Here is an 18514-nt window from a genome sequence, read left to right as displayed (position 1 = left end):
GCCTATACACTAATTACTGTTGCTGCAGTAGCTCTATGGGATTCTTAGAACATGCGCAGTTGCGGTCTCTGTGACTGGGGGGGTGGGGTGGGATCCGTGCACCTGCGTGATTGGGCCCATCGCGGCGGTGCACCCTCCCGACGTCCGTCTCGGTCGCAGAGTGAACGCAGACTGTGGCACATCATGAGTAGGGCTCTCTATGCTGCCGGTGCCGGTGCATACATAGGAGGTTGGTTTTGCTGTGTTTCCTAGGTAACCACTCATTCAGCAATGTGATAAATTTTGGTACTTCCGGACATGCGCGATTGCTCTCTGGGGGCTAGCAGCATAGTGATGGCAACGTATTATTTGATTGAGCTTCTTGCGACACTGGTTGGTCCGGTTGGATATGCCCATTAGTCAGAATCAGCACGCACTGAGAGTTACCTCCTCACCAGTTGTCATTAAGATAACTGCGCCTGTATAATGTAGAGCATCGTCGCCACATTGTCTTGGTAACCACTGACCATGCGCAGTAGTAATTTCCGGGACGCTGAGTGATTACGGCAATCCGATGGTGCTTGTATTCCAGAGGCAGACTCCCTGCGGCTATATCGCATCATACAATCAGTAAGTACTATAAGAATTGGGATCCACTAGCCATTACACTATCTTTATCCCTGATGAAGTCACTGTTGTGACGATACGCGTTGGGTGGGCCGCTTGGGGGCTGGTTCCCTTTCATTTCACTCTATCTTCCTCAGCGGTATGATCGAGTATGAGCTTGTCCATTAGGAACTTATTGTGGTAATATGTACTCTCATACATGTATAACAATGTCTTTATTCATCTGTCCGTTAGCCGGATAATATGCTGGTTCTAATGTTACAATATTGTTAGTTTTATGGCAGAGTAAAGATTTTCTATACAGGTCCTTCTCAAAAAATTAGCATATAGTGTTAAATTTCATTATTTACCATAATGTAATGATTACAATTAAACTTTCATATATTATAGATTCATTATCCACCAACTGAAATTTGTCAGGTGTTTTATTGTTTTAATACTGATGATTTTGGCATACAACTCCTGATAACCCAAAAAACCTGTCTCAATAAATTAGCATATCAAGAAAAGGTTCTCTAAACGACCTATTACCCTAATCTTCTGAATCAACTAATTAACTCTAAACACATGCAAAAGATACCTGAGGCTTTTATAAACTCCCTGCCTGGTTCATTACTCAAAACCCCCATCATGGGTAAGACTAGCGACCTGACAGATGTCAAGAAGGCCATCATTGACACCCTCAAGCAAGAGGGTAAGACCCAGAAAGAAATTTCTCAACAAATAGGCTGTTCCCAGAGTGCTGTATCAAGGCACCTCAATGGTAAGTCTGTTGGAAGGAAACAATGTGGCAGAAAACGCTGTACAACGAGAAGAGGAGACCGGACCCTGAGGAAGATTGTGGAGAAGGACCGATTCCAGACCTTGGGGAACCTGAGGAAGCAGTGGACTGAGTCTGGTGTGGAAACATCCAGAGCCACCGTGCACAGGCGTGTGCAGGAAATGGGCTACAGGTGCCGCATTCCCCAGGTAAAGCCACTTTTGAACCATAAACAGCGGCAGAGGCGCCTGACCTGGGCTACAGAGAAGCAGCACTGGACTGTTGCTAAGTGGTCCCAAGTACTTTTTTCTGATGAAAGCAAATTTTGCATGTCATTCGGAAATCAAGGTGCCAGAGTCTGGAGGAAGACTGGGGAGAAGGAAATGCCAAAATGCCTGAAGTCCAGTGTCAAGTACCCACAGTCAGTGATGGTGTGGGGTGCCATGTCAGCTGCTGGTGTTGGTCCACTGTGTTTCATCAAGGGCAGGGTCAATGCAGCTAGCTATCAGGAGATTTTGGAGCACTTCATGCTTCCATCGGCTGAAATGCTTTATGGAGATGAAGATTTCATTTTTCAGCACGACCTGGCACCTGCTCACAGTGCCAAAACCACTGGTAAATGGTTTACTGACCATGGTATTACTGTGCTCAATTGGCCTGCCAACTCTCCTGACCTGAACCCCATAGAGAATCTGTGGGATATTGTGAAGAGAAAGTTGAGAGATGCAAGACCCAACACTCTGGATGAGCTTAAGGCCGCTATTGAAGCATCCTGGGCCTCCATAACATCTCAGCAGTGTCACAGGCTGATTGCCTCCATGCCACGCCGCATTGAAGCAGTCATTTCTGCCAAAGGATTCCCGACCAAGTATTGAGTGCATAACTGAACATTATTATTTGATGGTTTTTTTGTTTGTTATTAAAAAACACTTTTATTTGATTGGATGGGTGAAATATGCTAATTTATTGAGACAGGTTTTTTGGGTTATCAGGAGTTGTATGCCAAAATCATCAGTATTAAAACAATAAAAGACCTGACAAATTTCAGTTGGTGGATAATGAATCTATAATATATGAAAGTTTAATTGTAATCATTACATTATGGTAAATAATGAAATTTAACACTATATGCTAATTTTTTGAGAAGGACCTGTAGTTATTTGCATTATTACACTCTGCTATCTATATTGGATACCAATACATTGGGGCAGGAGACGGTTTAGGACAGTATGCGATTTTGGAGGTAGATTTAAGGGGGATCTTTTTCCATGTGGATTATTAGTCTTCTTGGGTAAATCTTTTGTATGTTTTGGTTTTTAAATGTTTTTAAAAATTTATAGTGTGTGGTCTAAGGACTTGTTATAAATAAATTTGTTACATTTGTTGATCCCTGCAGTTATGCATGTTTCTTTTTCTGTGCTTGTTATGACTTATATTTGACATGCAGCGGGTTGAGCACATAAATATTTATTGATGGTGCCCTCTATCTAGTAGCTTTCTATACATCACAGCTGAAGTGACATTTAAATGCCTATAGGACAGAAAATACCCCAAAGAACCCCATTTTAAAACCTGCAGCCTTAAAAGTTCTCAAAAAACACATTAAGTTTAATATTCTTTTAGAATAGTCACAGGAAATAAAGCAATGTGGAAGAAAAAAATAAACATTTTAATTTTTCCCTCTAAAATGCTGCTTTAGTTCCAAATTTTTCATTTTCACAATGGTTACTTGAGAACAGAAACAATACAATTTGGTATGCAATTTATCCGGGGTACACCAACACTCCATATGTGGTGGAAAATTACTGCTTGTGCGCATGGCAGGGCTTGGGAGGGAAGGAGCACCATTCAACTTTTGGAGCACAAAATTATCTGGAATAGTTAGCAGACGCTGTGTCATGTTTGCAGATCCCCTAGTGTGCCTAAACAGTAGTAACCCCCACAAAGGACTCCATATTCATCCTGCAAGGAATTTATCTTGAGGTGTGGTGAGTATCTTGAACCCGCAGGTGGTTCACAAATTTCAAACATTCAGCCATGAAAATGAAAAATCACATTTTCCCCACAAAAATGTTTTAGCCCCAAATTTTTAATTTTCACAAGGGTAAGAGAAAAATGGACCATAAAACTGGTACAGCGATTCCCGTTTGTGGTGAAAAACTGTTTGAGGGCACGGCAGGGCTCGGAAGGGAAATAGCACCAATCAACTTTTGCATCGCAAAACTGAATGGAAAAGATAGTGGACTTCACCTAGTGTTTGCAGAGCACTTGTTGAGCCAAAACAGTGAAAATAAAACACACGTGACCCTATTTTGCAAACTCCATCCCCAATGAATTCCTATTGGAAGCAGTCAGCATATTAACACCATATGTTTGTCACATAATTTTATGCAATAGAATGGTGAAGAAAGAATAATTACATTGGTCAACACAAAAAAAAATCTTCAGCAAATGTAATATGTCTGTATTTATGGAGTTTGATGTGCAGATTAAAAAATATGCTTAGTTTTGCTTTATCACATAAAGTTTCTGAAATAGAAGTATTTTTGTTATTATGTTATGTCTGCATTTTCAATGTTATTCCCATTTATTTGCTTGTCTTACTTAATTGTGAATTTTCTTACAGGGACAATATCAGTAAAGGTTGTAGTCAACCAATAACTGCTTCTCAGAAAGTCACATGTTATGAGGAGGAGCTAACTGTTATGAGGTGGTAAGATTTGAGTTAGTTAGAAAAGGATGGTGATGGCAGCAAGGACTGGTATGTGAGACTCTGACAGGAGACAGCCCACCACAGGGAGATAGAAGGGAAGGCAGCAGACAGCCACCATTATGAGAGGATTTTCACTGCATTTCTGGGAGGGCAAGTCACCTCAGAGGGAAGAAAACAGCTCAGCCACTGAGGTGTAACTGAGTGAGGGTCTCCACAGAGGGAGAACCTGAAAGCAGCCAACATCACACTGAGAAACTTCCTGTCTGCAAATGTTCATCTGTAAGGAATAGGCTGACCCTTTTAGCTCAAAACTATACATAGTTACAGTGCCTTGCGAAAGTATTCGGCCCCCTAGAACTTTTCAACCTTTTCCCACATATTATGCTTCAAACAAAGATACCAAATCTAAATTTTTGATGAAGAATCAACAACAAGTGGAACACAATTGTGAAGTTGAACAAAATTTATTGGTTTTGATTTATTGGTTATTTTAAATTTTTGTGGAAATTCAAAAACTGAAAAAGTGGGGTGTGTAATATTATTCGGCCCTTTACTTTCAGTGCAGCAAACTCACTCGAGAAGTTCATTGTGGATCTCTGAATGATCCATTGTTGTCCTAAATGCCTAATGATGATAAAAAAAATCCACCTGTGTGTAATTAAATCTCCGTATAAATGCACCTGCTCTTTGATAGTCTCAGGGTTCTGTTTGAAGCACAGAGAGCATCATAAAGACCAAGGAACACAGCAGGCAGGTCCATTATACTGTTGTGGAGGAGTTTAAAGCCGGATTTGGATACAAAATGATTTCCAAAACTTTAAACATCCCAAGGAGCACTGTGCAAGAAATCATATTGAAATGGAAGGAGCATCATACCACTTCAAATCTACCAAGACCCGGCCGTCCCTCTAAACTTTCATCTCAAACAAGGAGAAGACTGATCACAGATGCAGCCAAGAGGCCCATGATCACTCTGGATGAATTGCAGAGGTCTACAGCTGAGGTGGGACAGTCTGTCCATAGGACGACAATCAGTCATACACTGCACAAATCTGGCCTTTATAGAAGAGTGACAAGAAAAAAGACATTTCTCAAATATATCCATAAAAAGTGTTGTTTAAAGTTTGAAGCAAGCCATCTGGGAGACACACCAAACATGTGGAAGAAGGTGCTCTGGTCAGATGAAACCAAAATCAAACTTTTTGGCAACACAGCTCATCACCCTGAACACACCATCCCCAATGTCAAACATGGTGGTGGCAGCATCATGGTTTGGGCCTGCCTTTCTTCATCAGGGACAGGGAAGGTGGTTAAAATTGATGGGAAGATGGATGGTGCCAAATACAGGACCATTCTTGAAGAAAACCTGTTGGAGTCTGCAAAAGACCTGAGACTGGGACGGAGATTTGTCTTCCAACAAGACAATGATCCAAAACATAAAGCAAAATCTACAATGGAATGGTTCACAAATAAACATATCCAGGTGTTAGAATTGCCAAGTCAAAGTCCAGACCTCAATCCAATCGAGAATCTGTGGAAAGAGCTGAAAACTGCTGTTCACAAACGATCTCCATCAAACCTCACTGAGCTCGAACTGTTTGCTAAGGAAGAATGGGCAAGAATTTCAGTCTCTCGTTGTACAAAACTGATAGAGACATACCCCAAGCGACTTGCAGCTGTAATCGCAGCAAAAGGTGGTGCAACAAAGTATTAAGTTAAAGGGGACGAATAATATTGCACGCCCCACTTTTCAGTTTTTGAATTTCCACAAAAATTTAAAATAACCAATAAATTTCGTTCAACTTCACAATTGTGTTCCACTTGTTGTTGATTCTTCACCAAAAATTTACATTTGGTATCTATATGTTTGAAGCATGATATGTGGGAAAAGGTTGAAATGTTTTAGGGGGCCGAATACTTTCGCAAGGCACTGTATCAACCAGATTACTTCCAGTAAAATCAGTTCTAAATACAACTGGCCTCTGTCATCGCTGGGGAAATATCTACATGTAGTCGGTTGGTTCATCGTATTGAACTGAACTTACAGTACTGTTTGACCTGATTTAAGGGAGAAAAATACCCTGAACAGATCCTGCTATGTGTGTGGTTCTTTTACACCAAAAGGCTAAGTACATTCAATCACTCATGACTAGTGTTGAGCATTCCGATACCGCAAGTATCGGGTATCGGCCGATACTTGCGGTATCGGAATTCCGATACTGAGATCCGATACTTTTGTGATATCGGGTATCGGTATCGGATCAATAGGGATGTGTAAAATAAAGAATTAAAATAAAAAATATTGATATGCTCACCTCTCCGGCGGCCCCTGGACATCACGCTGCTAACCGGCCAGCTTCTTTGTTTAAAATGAGCGCCTTCAGGACCTGCGAATGACGTCGCGGCTTCTGATTGGTCGCGTGCTGCCCATGTGACCGGCACGCGACCAATCAGAAGCCGCGACGTCATTCTCATTCACAAAACTCCTCATTCTAGGAATTAAGGACCTGCGAATGACGTCGCGGCTTCTGATTGGTCGCGTGCCGGTCACATGGGCTGCACGCGACAATCAGAAGCCACGACATCATTCGCAGATCCTGAAGGCGCTCATTTTAAACAAAGAAGCCGGCCGGTTACCAGCGTGATGTCCAGGGGCCGCCGGAGAGGTGAGCATATCAATATTTTTTATTTTAATTCTTTATTTTACACATCCCTATGGATCCCAGGGCCTGAAGGAGAGTTTCCTCTCTTTCAGACCCTGGGAACCATGAGAATACCTTCCGATACTTGATGTCCCATTGACTTGTATTGGTATCGGATATCGGTATCGGCGATATCCGATATTTTTCGGGTATCGGCCGATACTATCCGATACCGATACTTTCAAGTATCGGACGGTATCGCTCAACACTACTCATGACATTAAAAAGATGTACCATATGTATTTTAAGTGTCCACTTGGTGATCAAGACAAAAGCTTGGCCCCTCATGTGATATGCTCAAGTTGTTCAAATAGTCTTAGTGACTGGTTGAATATGAGGAAAGAGGCTATGACATTTGCTGATCCCATGATTTGGAGAGAACCCAAAAATCATAGTGATGACTGCTACTTTTGTTTTTTCAAACTGAAGGGCTTTTCTACAAAGAACAAACATAAGCTTAATTACCCTAACTTGAATCTGCAAGGCCAGTTCCACATGATTGTACCTTGCCAGTTCCTGTACCACCGTTGTCTGGATTGGATGAAAATGAAGTGGAATATGAAGAATATGAAGCTACAGGTGAAGACATGGAGACCTCAAGTCAAGATGAGTATGTACCCGATGGAGCAGCTGAGCAGCCAGAATGCATTACTCAACATGAATTAAATGATCTCACAGACCTTTCATTGTCAAAATATAAAGCTGAACTTCTTGCATCTAGGTTGAAACAGAAGAATCTTCTTCATGATGATGTCAAAGTGTGTTACTGAAACAGAAGTAACACTTTAACACAATTTTTCCCAGTAGAAGGACCAATGGTGTACTATAACAATGTGAATGGCCTCTTTGAAGAACTGAATCAATAGTATTTTGTTGCAAATTGTCGATTGTTTATTGACTCATCCCAGACAAGTTTGAAAGCAGTGTTGCTTCAGAATGGAAATATGAAACCGTCAATCCCAATTGCTCACTCATGGCATCTAATGGAAAGTAATGAAAATCTGTCAGTTGTTTTGGATGCTATACAATATAAGCATCATCAATAGAATGGAGATTTGAAAGTGATTGGTCTGCTAATGGGAATGCAAGGAGGTTTCAGAAATATTGTTGCTTCTTGTTTATGGGACAGTAGAAATACAGTGGAGCATTCTGTTCATCGTGATTGGGGACAGAGAAACATCTATGTTCCAGGTAGTGACAATGTTCAGCATAATTTTTTAGCTGCTCCAACAAAAATCTTTTTCGTCCACAACCTAAAAACTTTGTGAAAGCCATGGAAAAGCCAAATTCTCGGGTACAAAAGTTCCAGTACATTTCACAGAAATTCTCCAGCATTTCACCAGCAAAACTGAAGGAAGGGGCATTTGTTGGTCCCCAGATCAGAGCGTAGGAGAGATGATGTGTTTGAAGGAAGTCAAAATGATAAGGAATTGAGATTTTGGAAAAGCTTCAAGTGGATCTGTAAAAAATTCTAAGGAAAAAAAAGTCCAGAATATGTTGAAGGAGTTGAGGAAATTCTAAATGCACACCAATATCTTGGATGTCACATGTCTCTGAAAATGCACTTTTTGCATTCACATTTAGATTTCTTCCCTCAAAATCTTGGGGATGTAAGCGATGAACAAGGCAAGTGGCTTCATCAGAGCATTAAAGTAACGAAACACCACTACCAGGGTTTTTGGAATAACTCAATGATGGCAGATTACTGTTGGATGTTATATAGGGACAACCGTCAAAAGTCGTATCAATGACAGTCTAATGTCAAGCACTTTAAATTTCTGCTCATATTTTGGTTTTTATTTTGCATGTGAAATTATTTTGGTTCAATAAAAACTGTTTTGTAAGGTGAAGCATTATTTTCTGATATGTAGACTACTGTTTTTCTTAATGTCGCCAGCACATTTCCTCTACCTTATAATAATGATGTTGCTTCATGGAAACTATATGTGCTACAAAAAAAAACTATATACATTTTTGTAATCAGGAGAAAAGGATGATTCACAAAAGTACAAAGTCACCTGTGATGATTACAAAAAATATTTGTAGAATAATTATTCAGCATGGCATGAAATTGTACAAGTCATTTTGCACCATCCTTAGTTATTAGGTAACGTAAATGCCTCTGAGCTGTTGAAAACTCTTCAAAGAATCTCCATCAAACAACTAAAAGTGGGAAAAATAAGTATTTGATACACTGACATTTTGCAACGAATGGAGAGGTCTGTATTCTTTATCGTAGGTGCACTTAAACTGTCAGAAACAGAATCTAAAAATAAAAAACAGGAAATCACATTGCATGATTTTTACATAATTACATTTCCTTTATTTGCATGAAATAAGTATTTGATCACCTACCAACCAGCAAGAATTATGGCTTTCACAGGCCTGTTAGTTTTTCTTTACGAAGCCCTCGTAATCATTACCTGTAATAATTGCACCTGTTTGAACTCACTACCTGTATAAAAGACACCTGTCCACACACTCAATCAATCAAATTCCAACCTTTCCACCATGGTCAAGACCAAAGAGCTATCTAAGGACACCAGGGACAGAATTGTAGACCTGCACAAGGCTGGGATAGGCTGCAGGACAATTGGCAAGCAGCATAGAGAGAAGTCAACAACTGTTTTTCACTATTATTAGAAAATGGAAATAACACAAGATGTCTGTCAAACTTCTTCAGTCTGGGTGTAAGGATTCCAGACTTCCCTTGTTCCTGCTCGCCCTGATCCAAGATGGAGTCTTGGATCTCACCCTGTCATGGAACTTCCTGTCTGTCTTGATTATTTAAGTCCGAGTCATGTGGTGTTCTGTGGTTCAGTATTTTGTGCTGCTGGCTCCTGAGCTTCTGCCTGTGGTCTGGGGAACTCCCTGCTTCAGCTGCCTCGCCCCTTTGAGCTGCATCTCACCTCTGGAACTGCTGCGACTGGCAGCACACCTTTGGAAGGATTTCCCTTGTTTGCTAAGCTTTTCCCAGTGTTGTGCCTCTTTGCACAACCACACCAGGTAAGCAAGTTTCCAGTGTTGCTTTTCTCACAAGAGAGTGTTGTACTCATCTACTACGCTTAGATAGCGTTCTCCCTCTTTTTCCCTTCATCCTCTTTTACCAGGACTTCATGCTCAATGCACCACCTGCTTATTATTGAACTTCCATAAACAAGTGCTGTGTGCACGTGGGATCAAGTTTTGCTGGACTTCCTCGTTAAGTACTGTGTGCATTTCTACTTCACTTCTGCTGGATTCTCAAGTGTAAGTACTGTGTGCATTTCCACTAATCACCTATGGGACTTCCTTGTAAAGTGTCTTGTTTGCCCCCTTGTCACATCCTTGCTGGACTGGTTCATATTAGCGGTCGCGTCCCGCTATTCACTGTGCTGTGATTACCATATTGTGCTGAGCACCTCGTTACAATTGCAGGAATATCTGTGTTAGTTTTGTTTGCATTTCTGTTTTGTTTAAATACATCTTTTACTGCAGCTTTGCTCTCAGACTGGTTTTATCCCACGCTATCAGATTCCTTAGTACCTATACATTGCTACACTGGGGCTCCATACAAGATCTCACCTTGTGGGGTGAGGATGATTCTGAGAAAGGCCAGGAATCAGCCCAGAACTACACATTAGGACCTGGTCAATTACCTGATGAGAGATGACATCTGTTGTGAATTCTGTTGTCAAGCTCCCTCGTGTGGTCATGAATGGTACTTCGGCTGGTTCTGTCCATGGGCTTCCTCTGGTGGTTGTGAGTGGGGCTGCGGCTTCTGAGTTTCCTTCCACAGGTGACGAGGTTAATTCGTTAGCTGGCTGCTCTATTTAACTCCACTTAGATCTTTGCTCCATGCCACCTGTCAATGTTCCAGTATTGGTCTAGTTCGCTCCTGGATCGTTCTTGTGACCTGTCTTCCCAGCAGAAGCTAAGTTCCTGCTTGTTTTTCTCTTGTTTGCTATTTGTCTGTCCAGCTTGCTATTTTGATTTTTGTCTTGCTTGCTGGAAGCTCTGGAATGCAGAGGGGCGCCTCCGCACCGTGAGTCGGTGCGGAGGGTCTTGTTGCGCCCTCTGCGTGTTTTTTTTTGTAGTTTTGTGCTGACCGCAAAGTTACCTTTCCTATCCTCTGTCTGTTCAGTAAGTCGGGCCTCTCTTTGCTAAATCTATTTCATCTCTGTGTTTGTAATTTTCATCTTAACTCACAGTCATTATATGTGGGGGGCTGCCTTTTCCTTTGGGGAATTTCTCTGAGGCAAGGTAGGCTTTATTCTTCTATCTTTAGGGCTAGCTAGTTCCTTAGGCTGTGACGAGTTGCATAGGGAGCGTTAGGAGCAATCCACGGCTATTTCTAGTGTGTGTGATAGGATTAGGGATTGCGGTCAGCAGAGTTCCCACGTCCCAGAGCTTGTCCTGTATTATTAGTAACTATCAGGTCATTCCGTGTGCTCTTAACCACCAGGTCTATTATTGTCCTAACCACCAGGTCATAACAGACACCACAGTCTTAAACATTATTATTAATAACACACTATACCGTCTTGGATTAAAATCCTGCAGAGCACGCAGGGTCACTCAGCTACCAAATGTCCAGGCCCATTTGAAGTTCACAACTGATCATCTGGATGATCCAGAGGAGGCAAGAGAGAAGGTCATGTGGTTGGATGAGACCAAAATAGAACTTTTTGGTATCAATTCCACTCGCCATTTTTGGAGGAAGAAGAAGGATGAGTACAACCCCAAGAACACAGTCCAAACCGTGAAGAATGGTGAGAGAAACATCATACTTTGGAGGTGTGTTCTGCAAAAGTGAAAGAACAACTGCACTGTATTAAAGAGAGAATGGATGGTGCCCTGTATTGTGAGATTTTGACCAACAGCCTCCTTTCCTCAGTAAGAGCACTGAAGATGGGTCATGACTGGATCTTCCAGCCTAACAATGACCTGAAACACAAAACCAGGGCAACTAAGGAGTGGCTCCCTAAGAATCATTTCAATGTCCTCAATGGTCCTACCCAATCTTCACATATGAACCCAATCTTTGGAGGGAGCTCCGAAACCTGAAAGATCTGGAGAAGATCTGTATGGAAGAGTGAGCCAACATCTCTGCTGCAGTGTATGCAAACTTGGTCAAGAACTACAGGAAATGTCTGACCTCTGTAATTGTAAACAAAAGGCTTCTGTACCAAATATTAAGTTCTGTTTTTCTATTGTATCAAAATCTTTTTTCATGCAATAAAATGCAAATTAATTGTGTAAAAATCTCACAATGTGACTTTCCGGATTTTTTTTAATATTCTGTCTCTCACAGTTGAAGTCTACCTACGATAAAAATGACAGACCTATCAATTCTTTGTAGGTGGGAAACCTTGCAAAATTGGAAGTGAATCAATTATTTATTTTCCTCACTGTATATATAAGTATTTTAAAACCTTTAGTTCCTGCTCTTGAAAGCCTTCTAGCTGATATATGTCCCACATTTATGGAATTTGCCATAGTGACGTATAATTTGTGCATCATTCTGAACCTAATAGTTCCTAGCCCACTACACTTTATGCATTACGAATAAAGCCTTCTTTCCTCCTGCCAAACTTTTCAGCTTATGACTTTACAAACCCTCTAATTTTAAAATACCTCTGAATATTTCACTAGAGTTGCACTTAATTCCACAACACTTCAGGTAATGTCATGGCTCCTACTTCCTTTGGTAGCTGAAGTATTGCTAGTTGGATTTTTGGAATTCCCCTTTTACATGCTATATACAGTATCTAAACACATTTTTTTATTTTCCTAGTATTCGTTGGAATCCAAATGCTAAATGTTACCTTCAATATTAATAACTCTTGTATTTCTGTTGAATTTAGCATTGATGAGACAATCAGAGATATAAATAAGCTTGCCCGATCTGTGGAGAAAAAAAGCACAATTTCCCATATAATTGCATAAAAAGAATATGAGCAGTAATGCTAGCACAAATTGGATTGACATACACTTGCTCAGAAGTGTGTGTTGTACCTGTAGATCTATAAATCTACCAGTTTGTCTTCTTAGACCAGTCAAACAAGGACTTAACTGAGTAAAAACCACTCATCTGACACTGGCATCATTTCTGCTTTGTATTATACAGTGCATTTCGAGCTAGAATATCCACAGGACCTTCATTTCAGCTAGATTTCATTGCTATATGACAATACTACAATTTTTCTTTAGCACTAGTTATTATACAATACAGACAGACCTAAGCTACTTAGGCAGGAAATGTAATAATACAGTGATCCCTCAAGTTACAATATTAACCCAATAGGTCATGCATCCCCCTTTGATGTGGGCTCCGGCGCTGTGCCCCATTCTGTTCTGGCATATGACAGCTAATTTGAAAAGCTGTCATATGTCTTTAACAGCCCAGGGTGGAATCACGATCCACCTCTGTCTGTTATTTAAATGCCGCTGTCAATATCTGTCAAGGCATTTAACTCACGCTTACAGGAAGCGCACCACTAACCCCATCCATTGGGGCCCCTGTCACATGATCAAAGGGTACCGATGCTTGTTATGGCAAGAGAGTCATGTGCTTATCATTGCTGATTTGCTATGGATGCCGGCTCATGTTTTTTAAAAAAATTAAAAAATATAAAAGTTCAAATCACCCTCTTTTTTCCCCATTCAAAATAAAACAAAGAAACAAAATGAAAAATACACATATTTGGTATTGCTGTGTTCAGAAATGTTTAATCTATCAAGATATAAAAAGAATAAATCTGACCAGTAAACGGCGTAACAAGAAAAAAAATCAAAATTTCCAGAATTAACTTTTGTCATTGCAGCATTACAATAAAACACAATAACAAGTGATCAAAACATTGTAACTACCCCAAAATGGTATCAATAAAAATGTCAGCTCAGCATGCAGCTCCAGATCCCGAAAAATGTAGACACTATGGGTCTCAGAAAACGGCGCTATTTATTTATTTTTTTTTTTTACAAATCTGGGAATTTTTTTCAACATATAAATGAAAAAGGATCTATACATGTTTGGCATCTGCAAACTTGTAATGATGTGCAGAATCATAAGGGAAGGTCTGTTTTTGCCCTTTGTAAATATGGTAAAAGAAATAATTGTGGACTTGCATTTTTTTGCAATTTCATGACACTTGTAATTTTTTTTCTTGTTTTCCTGTATACTACATGGTAAAAGCAATAGTTTCATTCAAAAGTACAAGTCATCCCGCAAAAAACAAGCCCTCACACGGCCATATTGACGGAAAAATATAAAAAATTCTGTCTCTGGGAAGAACGTGAGCAAAAAATAAAAGCTCAAAAATAGAAAATCCCAAGATCATAAAGGGGTTAATTAGCTGAAACCCCTTCTTCACCACCATAACAGATGTGACTATACATTTTTACAGAGCACTTTGGTAATTCTGAACCACACATTCCATACCCTTCCATTGGTGTTGGATAAGTGTCTATTAGAAATTAGAAATCTTAAAGTTTAAATTTTCCAGTTTGCGGAATTTAATTAAAAAAAAAAAAATTGTGGAATATCGAGTCTCCAAAAATTAAAAGTTCTGCAAAGCTTCCAATTGCCCTGAAGAGACGTGTATGATACTCTGAGGTCCCCTACATCTTTATCCAACCCTTTTCTCTAATAAAAACACAACTTTAATTACATCAATCTGACCTAAAAATAAATGGCTATGGGAAACTGGATGGTAACTGGTGGAAACCCAACATGTTAGTCACATACTAATTGTCTTCCAAGAAGTGCTGTCACACACTATCTGTATAATTTGTTCATTGTTTTATGGCTCTTTATATTATGTTTGAGACTTCTCTGGCTGATCAACCTTCTGCAATTTTAAAAGGGTGGTGGCAATTTTAGGAGAAACATGCAAAGCAAAATGCAAATTGTTCAATTTCGACGGTTTCATCGAATCTCTAAAGATTCAAATTGAATTACACTTGCATCGAATCGGTTTGCTCTTTTCTACTGGCTGTCCAAGGTAGAACAGAGTGGCCTTCACTTGGTGTTCAAAAGAATATTACTACTATAAATAATAATACACACTTACACATTGATGAAAACCTGGCACAGGAAGAATTCGATTACTCACCGGTTTTAATAGTGCAGATGTAACTTCCTATTGTATTAGTGCAGATTGCATTAGTTGAGCAGGTATTGTTCATCTTGCATTCATCAATATCTTCACAATTAGTTCCAACTCCTAGTTAAAGATGCAATTATTGAGAAAGCCTTGCAACTTACTATAATAAGGGTATGTTCTTACATAATTATTTTGTAGGTGGAAAAACCCAACATAGTTTTCAAAAGGAATCCACTTCAGAGATCGCATTATTTTTTTGAGGTGGTTTTCAAGAATTTTTCTTCAAATCCTTTTGACTTGACAGTGGTAAATATGGAGAAGATTCCAATGGGATTCTGCAGTAATGTTACTTAGTACTTTTTGTTCCACAGTGAAGATTTAAAAACGTCATTGTAGAAAGCTGCACAAAATATTTGGTATATAAATTGGATTTTCTGTTGAAATCAATAGCAAGTATATTCAAAATGTGTTTCAATTGATTTCTGGAGGAGAAAACAAGCCTACTGTGCACCCAGGACGTTTTTTTCCCCTTTGTTTTATTTCCAATGTGGAAAAAGAAGCAATATATCAATTCTTGATATGTCTATATCTAAAAATAAAATTGTCTAAATTTGACTATTGAATCAGTTGAAGCAGAAAAAAAATCAACAATCACAAAAACATGTAAAAAACACCACAAAATTAACCAAATAACGTTTGAAGGAAATCAAACCCTGGATAAAAATAACACTATTTTTCAAAACATTTTTATCTAGAAAAAAAACAACTGTATGAACATACCATAAGGAAAAGAACCTTTCATGCATTGGTAATTTAGTGAAATGTATCTTGTTGCTTATGCCAACATCATTTTGCTTCTGGTCAGTGTGCTTTAGCGTGACAAATATAAATTATTTTTTACTAATGACAAAAATTATCATTACATACTACAATGCAGTCTTACAAAGTGATGAGAAAGCCTTGAAATTAAATGTATTGAGTAGAGAGGATGCGAATAGTTTTGCAGGACTCTGACATTCTCACTGCCCCGGCTGCGTGGTGAGCTCGCAGTCTCATTCTTCTTGCCTGTCTGTGCCTGCCACACTCACTTTTTGGTGGTGCGCCCCCATCTCTTAAATGTCACATGAAACACACACAACTCAGATGTCAGACATATGCAACACATTTACCTCTCACAAACATGCAGTACACACCGTTCACATATCAGAGGCAGCACACACAGTATATAGTTTACATTGCAGATGCATACAGCACTCACACTGCACACATGCCAGATACATGAAACTCACACACTGATCACATATATCAGACACATGCAGCGCACACACAAATCACTCAAATATCAGAAATATACAGCACACAATAATCACATATCAAAACTGCACATACTATTATTATTATTATTATTATTATTTATATAGCATCATTGATTCCATGGTGCTGTACATGAGACGGGGTTACATTAAAATACAGATATCACTTACAGTAAAGAAAACTAACAATCACAGATTGATACAGAGGGGAGAGGACCCTGCCCTTGCGGGCTTACATTCTACAGGATTATGGGGAAGGAGACAGTAGGTCGGGGGTTGCAGTAGCTCCGATGGTGTTGAGGTGGCCGTGTGGTCATTACAGGTTGTAAGCTTCTTTGAAGAGATGGGTTTTCAGATTCCGTTTGAAGGTTCCAAATGTACTGTTCACATATCAGACATAGACAGCACACATATCAGGAAAATGCAGCCCACACACATCTCACATATCACACATGCAGCACACTTGCATACACAGTTCATATATGAGACATAAACAGCAAACATACTGAACACATGTCAGATACAAGCAACACATACGAGACATAGGTGTCACACACACTGGATTTATACTTTATTCACATATCCAGTATCCAGTTCAAATTACTAATACTGACCTACAAAGCCATCCATAACCTGTCTCCTCCATATATCTCTGAACTAATCTCCAGATATCTTCCCTCACGCAATCTCCGGTCCTCCCAAGACCTCCTTCTCTCCTCCACACTTATTCGCTCCTCATCCAATCGCCTCCAAGACTTCTCCCGAATATCCCCCATCCTCTGGAACTCTCTGCCCCAACATGTCCGACTATCAACCACAGCAGATCCTTCAGACGGAACCTGAAAACTCATCTCTTCAGGAAAGCCTACAGCCTGCACTGACACCGCTGCTGCCTCATCACTATCGAAGCTACCGCCTCACCAACACCGGAGCTCCTGCAACCCTCAACCTACTGTATCCTTCCCCATAATCCTGTAGAATGTAAGCCCGCAAGGGCAGGGTCCTCGCCCCTCTGTATCAGTCCGTCATTGTTAGTTTGTTTACTGTATGTGATATCTGTAATTTGTATGTAACCCCTTCTCATGTAAAGCACCATGGAATCAATGGTGCTATATAAATAAATAATAATAATAATATCAGATACATGCAGCACCCACACTGTACGTACATCAGACACATTCAGCACACACAGATCACTCACATATCAGATACATACAGCACAAACATTACACACATCAGACACAAGCCGCACACATATCAAATACATAGCAGACATATGCAGCACAGACACACACATTGCTCACATATTCGATACGTACAGCACAAACATTACACACATCAGATATATGCAGCACACACTGCACACATATCAAATGCATGCAACACACACATACTAATCATTTATTACACATGCAGAACACGCACCACTCATGTATCATACTGGCAAGTCTCTGTTTATAAGTGCGTGTAGGCGGGGAGTAGCTGCCGGGATTGGTCTGTATGACTAGTGTACAGCCCAGCTTGGTTCGCGGCTGCTATTAAAAACATGTTTTAAAATGCTGCTGCATTTCGGATACTAACATGTATGGCTGGGATATAAAAGCCAGTGGCTAATACAAGCTGCCCATGGTTTGGGCACCATGTATCAGCTGACAGGTTTACTTTAATATGATACTGATTTTGTATTTAAGTGTTTAATAGTTTATTTTTCTTTTTTATTTTATTAACTAAATTAATATATTTGCATTTTATTTATTTGTTCCTGTATCTAAAATATGCAGTGTAAAATCTCCATGATGATATGACTGATGTCACAATCTGAGCATCAGTGGGTTAAGGTAGACCCATCAGTTCTGTGGTATGTTAGTGATCATGGGATCTGTAAACACAGAATGGTGCTATCACTGACTCAATTGAATGCACAGCAAATAGTTAGCATTATATATATATATATATATATTTTTTTTTTTAGATGGTATATTATGTTCTTTCTATACTAATTTACCTAATTATAATTATTGTCTCCACATGATGGGGATGGTTTGTTTTATAAATAGGTTTAGCGCAATGTTTTAGCATTCTCTATTACTAAGGCCGGGGTCACACTTGCGAGTTCAATGCGAGAAACTAGCGCATAAAGTCCCAACACTGCACTGGCACTCAGGACCGAAGTGTGCAGCTGCATAGAAATACATGCAGCCGCATGCTCCGGTCCCAAGTGCCTGTGGCAGTGCCGGGACTTGATGCGAGAGACTCATTTCTAACATTGAACTCCCAACTGTGACCTCGGCTTAAGGCCGCATATAGCGCAAAAATGTTTTTCTATCAACAAC

At 39.9% G+C, this 18514-nt stretch overlaps 1 protein-coding gene across 12 annotated transcripts in view; it reads right to left on the bottom strand.

Annotated features, from left to right (window-relative positions):
- The window catches only part of LOC138638065 (latent-transforming growth factor beta-binding protein 4-like), a 385781-nt gene that overhangs the window by 12188 nt on the left and 355079 nt on the right, over positions 1 to 18514 (bottom strand). For all 12 annotated transcript variants that reach the window (XM_069727038.1, XM_069727040.1, XM_069727039.1 and 9 more), the window contains 2 exons: positions 14878 to 14988; positions 12589 to 12668 (listed from right to left, as the gene is read on the bottom strand). In XM_069727038.1, coding sequence (XP_069583139.1) covers positions 12589 to 12668; positions 14878 to 14988 — 191 coding nt within the window. The remainder of the gene's footprint in view (positions 1 to 12588; positions 12669 to 14877; positions 14989 to 18514) is intronic.

Source organism: Ranitomeya imitator, chromosome 5 (assembly GCF_032444005.1).
Source record: "Ranitomeya imitator isolate aRanImi1 chromosome 5, aRanImi1.pri, whole genome shotgun sequence".
NCBI classification, from domain to species: Eukaryota; Metazoa; Chordata; class Amphibia; order Anura; family Dendrobatidae; genus Ranitomeya; species Ranitomeya imitator.
Note: the sequence above shows the minus strand (reverse complement) of the source record. Positions and strands in the feature narration are given on the sequence as shown.